This window comes from Hordeum vulgare, chromosome 4H (assembly GCF_904849725.1).
Source record: "Hordeum vulgare subsp. vulgare chromosome 4H, MorexV3_pseudomolecules_assembly, whole genome shotgun sequence".
Lineage (NCBI taxonomy): Eukaryota > Viridiplantae > Streptophyta > Magnoliopsida > Poales > Poaceae > Hordeum > Hordeum vulgare.
The window spans coordinates 1,589,096-1,594,965 of record NC_058521.1 but is presented as its reverse complement, the minus strand read 5'-3'; the positions used below and the strand labels follow the sequence as shown (position 1 = coordinate 1,594,965).

The window sequence follows — 5,870 nt, the reverse complement described above, 5'->3', positions numbered from 1 at the left end:
AGGGCAACACCACGCTGCTCTCAGAAGGTGTCTCTCACCTCAACAAAGCAGGTCCACCATGCGATACCAAATCCTCCACTTGTGAAGATCCGTCGTGCAACATAGGATCACTTAAAAGGCTAACATGACCAAGTGAGATGACTCGTAAGGTATAAAGTTGCGCGATTCACATTGTGAGAAAAGGGGCAAGTGGTGCGGAGGCCAGCCGTAGCCTCCTTCTTTAAGTTGGGCACATAGGCGGCGACGTTGTCCTACGCCACCAGGTGATTGAGGAGACTAGACAGAATCATGAATCTTCAGATCCGGCGGCAACGTGTGTGACAATAGTATGTTCAAGTTACAATAAAAGCATCCACGATAAATTTATGTATGTTCGGAATTTCGCCCTGTTAGACTATTACTTGAATCTAAAGTTACCTAGTCTTAGTCTGTTTGTAATAGGACTCATAGTTGGTTATCTACCTTTACGAGGACCAAGAAATCAAATTGTTACCAAGAAAAACACAAAAACCGGATGTAGATCTTTGAGTATCGGGACAACCAGCCCAGTCAGCATCAGAATATGCGGTGGAAGAGGAGACTGAACATGAAGATTCTTGCCTAAGATTTATCAAAATATGTATCTAAAACTAAAATATGATTAGATACATTCATATTTAGACAAATCTAAGATAAAAAATTTAAAACGAAGGAAGTATATTAAAAAAAATTATGATATATATATATTATAGTTGCTCGTTGAATTTAGATATACACACATCTAAATATATTCTAGATCTTTTTCTTTTTTCTACGAGATAGGGCCCTTTTTTAGTTTTGCACGGGGCCGCGGATTTTGCGACCCGGCCCTGGCGGTAGATACAATGCCACTCCACCTCTCGACCATTCTACCGATGTCGCCAGCGGGGGGTGGGGCATCCGATGCCACCATCGTCCGATCAAGGGACCCACGTCCAGGGTTTGCCGCATAGAAAATGACCATTCCAGCTGAGTCTACGTTGTGGTACAACGTGGCTATTCCTCCGAAATCTCACGAGCAGATATGAGCTCCAAAATAGTACCTCCAAGGAGGTAGATGCCACCACACGCCGCCACTGTACACAGGTACTACATGCATGTGCTCTAGTATTAGCTGGTAACTGTTTGTTTTTCTCTTCTCCGAAACAAGTTTTAATACGTAACAACTAAGATAACTCAAAAGCTATAATTACTTCTTTTCTGAAAATAGATTATCCCATTCATAAAATCTGTAATTACTGACATGTAAATGGTTCAAACATTAGAGCTTGCCAGCGTTTAGTTTGTGTTACTGAGTTTGCATGGATAATTAGTAGTTTCAACTTCTTCCCTTTGAATTGGAGTTTGGTAAAGAAGCTAATATAGAGCCCCACAAAGTGCACCACACACCAAAACAAAGTGCACCACACACGAAATTGGAAAAAAAAGAAGAAGCAAAGCTACCAGTACCACATCCAAGGGACATATGCCTTGCTTCACCTCAGAAGAAGAGCATCAACTCAGGCCGAATTCATCATATGCCTAGCCTTAGCAAAGAAGAAAAGCATTTAGTGGGTATATATGCCTCGGCCAAATATTCTTTCTTGCTACGTACCACCGTAGTATTAGAAAACAGTTCATGGGTATATATGCCTTGCTTCACCTCATTAAAAGATCATATGCCTCGCCTCGGCGAAGAAGATAATCAAGAATATTAATTCAGACCGTGACACACGACAACCACCACTCTTTCAGTACTGTTCGTCCAATTTACGTTCTCTAAAAGTTCATTTTGTTTCTTTTTTCGATTCATGCCAACGCAGGCGCCACCAAAGTCCTTGTGTTCGCACACACAAAAATAAAATGTACGAAAGACATGGGCACATCAATATATGCTTCCTTGGTCAAAGTATTAATAGGAAAATTGGCACATCAATATACGAATGCATGCATGCATGCTTGGTCAATCCCGCCAGCGCCGAAAGACTCCCAGCTACAGCGCCTATGATGTGGGCTGGAGCTGCCATTCTTCTCAAATAGGAGAAAGAAACATCATAACTTCATACATATGCTTTCTTGAAACTAGCCTGCTAGGTCGTTCAGGCGGACAGTGCATAACTTTTGCGCCGCCCATGCTCGGGCCTTGATCTCTCCCCAGTCCTCACACACGAGCACGATCGGTCTTCCTGCTCCTTCAGGTAACCATGAATGGAATCCCCGTTCTCAATCTTTTCCTACTCCTTTATCCTACTTGATATGCATTTTTTGGCTTCCAATATGTCTAGCTTTCACTCCTAATTTGGCCAAGTTTACTTTGTACATCCATGATCCTAGTAAGAAGAGCACACCGCCCGTCTTTATAGCTAGCTGGGGGACAAAGCAAACATAAATGGCAACTTGCCCACCTAGCTTGTGAGTTATTTGGCTACATTTCTTCTCCCAATTGCCTTTGTTTCTTCTTTTTATTTGCACCAATGTTGTAAAGAAAGAAAGAATACAAATATATCTCCATTAGTTAGCGGCGTTTCCCTATTTGTCTCTTCATGTACAGTTTCCAACTTCTGGTGAGATTAGGAGCTTCATTTTTCTAAGCTTTTTGCAATTATTAGTATTGTTTTGTTAATCAAACACGTGGATGTTCTGCATTGCATCGATCAGCTGATGTTCATATCTCCATGATTCAATCTATTGGATTATCAACCTTTTTTTCTATGCATGCTTGCAGGTTGTGTGCTTCTAGGTGTATCTTTGTCACTAAACAAGAGCACCATCCTCCATTTTTTCACATTTTCTCGCCCCAAATCCCATCAAGAAAATCTCAATGTTCTTTTACCATGCAACTACTCCTAGAGACACCCTGTAGTAAAATTCAAGTCTCCATTTTTTCCCATGGTATACCAATCACCGCAATATAATGGTGTTCCCAACCCTACCAGGTACCTCGTGTTGTTAGTTCTCTTCTCAATTGCCATGGCCGCTGATAAAGATTCCATGAACTCGGGCCTCATCCTCCTGAATTGCGGAGGATCAGGGCAAGACGATGGTAGTGGTGGCCGTACATGGGACGGGGACACTGGCTCTAAGTTTGCACCATCGGTGGGAGGAGTTGCAGCCGGTGCTTCATACCAAGACCCTTCCCTCCCCTCCATGGTCCCTTATATGACTGCACGCATCTTCACTTCAAATTACACCTATTCCTTCCCTGTCAGCCCGGGCCGCATGTTCTTACGTCTTCACTTCTATCCGGTTGCTTATGGAAACTATGTTGTCCCCGATGCCTTCTTTGGTGTCACGACAGATAATCTTGTCCTCTTAAATGGCTTCAATGCTTCGCAAACAGCTCAGACAATCAATTGTGCCTACCTTGTCCGTGAGTTCTCCTTGAATGTTTCTTCACGTAGCTTGGACCTCACATTTTCCCCATCAGCATTTCATAATGGTTCGTATGCATTTATCAATGGCATTGAGATTGTGCCCATGCCTAACATCTTCACAACACCTGAGACAACATTTGTCCATGGTGATTACATAGCTCCATTCACATTCGCCGCTGACACGGCCTTCGAGACTATGTACCGGCTCAATGTTGGGGGCCAAGCCATTTCCCCGAAAGATGACACGGGCTTTTACCGCTCATGGGACGATGATTCCCCATACATATTTGGTGCTGGCTGTGGGGTGACCTACACCAAAGATAGTAACGTGACTATCAGGTATACACCCATAGTCCGGAGTTACATAGCGCCACTTGATGTTTATGGTACAGCTCGGTCGATGGGACCAAATCCACAGGTCAACCTGAACTACAACCTTACATGGATTTTACCTGTTGATGCCGGGTTCTTATACATTGTAAGGTTCCATTTCTGTGAGATTCAATATCCTTTTACCTTAGAGAATCAAAGGACTTTCTACATCTACATCAACAACCAGACAGCGTGTGATGCCATGGATGTAATCTCCTTGAGCGGGGGAATTGGTAGACCAATATACAAAGACTATGCTATCGTGGCTAGTGGTTCCGGTCAGGTGGACATGTGGATTGCACTGCACCCTTATATTTCAAGTAGATCACAATATTCTGATGCAATACTGAATGGTCTTGAGGTCTTTAAGCTACAGGGTCACGGATCGAACAATCTTGCTGAGCTCAATCCTCCACTTCCACAAAAATCCGATGTGGATCCTAATAGGCTATCTAACGGCCTAAGAAAATACAAAGGTGACATACTAGCAGCCATCGGTGGCGGTTTTGCTTTGATGTGGATTGCTGTTTTCAGCATGTGTGTTATCTGCAGACGGAAGAAGGTAGCCAAGAGTTGCTGCAAAAACAACTATACATATCTGAATCGTCGCACATGTGATCTCGTCCATCACTTCTCAATTGCCGAAATTCAACTTGCCACCAAAGACTTTGATGAAGCCCTTATCATCGGCAGAGGCGGTTTCGGGAATGTCTACATCGGCGAGATAGATGGAGGGATAAAGGTGGCGATTAAGCGACTCAACCAGGAATCCCAGCAAGGTTTTCATGAGTTCCGGGCTGAAATCGAGATGTTGTGCAATTTCCGCCATGGCCACCTTGTATCTTTGATTGGCTACTGCAAGGACAAGAATGAGATGATTCTGGTGTATGACTACATGTGTCATGGAACACTACGCGAGCATCTGTACGGTACCAAAAACCCATCACTGTTGTGGAAGCAACGCCTTAATATTTGCATCGGTGCAGCCCGAGGGTTGCATTACCTCCACACTGGCACGGAGCAAGGAATCATCCACCGCGACGTTAAGACCACCAACATCCTACTGGATGATAAGTTCATGGCGAAGGTTTCTGACTTTGGTCTATCTAAGGCATGTACAGACACCGACAAGCCGCATGTGAGCACTGCAGTAAAAGGCTCCTTTGGATATTTTGATCCGGAGTACTTCCTGCTGCGGCGTCTCACCAGAAAATCAGATGTGTACTCCTTCGGGGTCGTGTTGTTTGAGATCCTGTGTGCGCGCCCTGTGATAAACACCAAGCTTCCAGACGAGCAAGTGAGCTTGCGTGACTGGGCGCTATCTTGCCAGGAGAAGGGTGTACTCAGGCAGATTGTTGACCCCTGCATTAAGGAGGAGATCACCCCCGAGTGCTTCAGGATATTTTCAGAGCTAGCAAAGAAATGTGTTGCTGATCGTAGCATAGATAGGCCATCAATGGGTGATGTGCTTCAGAATCTTGAGGCCGCACTGAGGCTGCAGGACAATTCCAGCCGTGCCGGAGAGCCATCATCTCTTCAGGTCATCGGGCTAGTGCATTCACACAAAGCATCGACACACTCTGTAATTAGCGTCGCTGCACAGGAAGAGATATTTTCAAATATTATGCATCCAGAAGGCCGATGAAAGCAAACTGCAGGTGAGGATTTTAATTTATATACATGTTCTATTAATTAGATGGTAATTTATTTGTTCAATATACTATGTTCCGGTGGTTCATAATAATCTCAGATAATTTAATCTCCCGCAATCTTAGTAGTTCATGCTGGAGTCTGATCATGTACTTACAACCGTTTCATTTTATTTGCTAGGAGAGGAAGGAAGAGTAGCATATTAAGGAGGCAAGAAGGTACATTGATCCTCCAAGGATATATGTATGGAAATCGATGGAGTCACATGAGCACAAGTTGCAGCCTTGCTCCCTGTTTTGTACGTAGGCCCTGTTTGGTTCATAAGTCCTATGACTTTTTTTAATCCCAACTTATAAGTCCTAAGTCACTAACAAGTTCCTACCTGTTTAGTTCCTATGACTTAACATGGACTAAAAGACCATATAACAACTATAAGTTTCTATAAGACTCTCCTTAAGAGTCTTATTTCATAAGTCC

At 43.6% G+C, this 5,870-nt stretch overlaps 1 protein-coding gene across 1 annotated transcript; it reads left to right on the top strand.

Annotated features, from left to right (window-relative positions):
• The first annotated feature begins 2,886 nt into the window (after nucleotides 1-2,886).
• LOC123448186 (receptor-like protein kinase FERONIA) lies at nucleotides 2,887-5,388 on the top strand. Its single transcript, XM_045124998.1, has one exon. It carries the CDS (start codon nucleotides 2,887-2,889, stop codon nucleotides 5,386-5,388), a length of 2,502 nt encoding a protein of 833 aa, XP_044980933.1.
• Nucleotides 5,389-5,870: the final 482 nt, after the last annotated feature.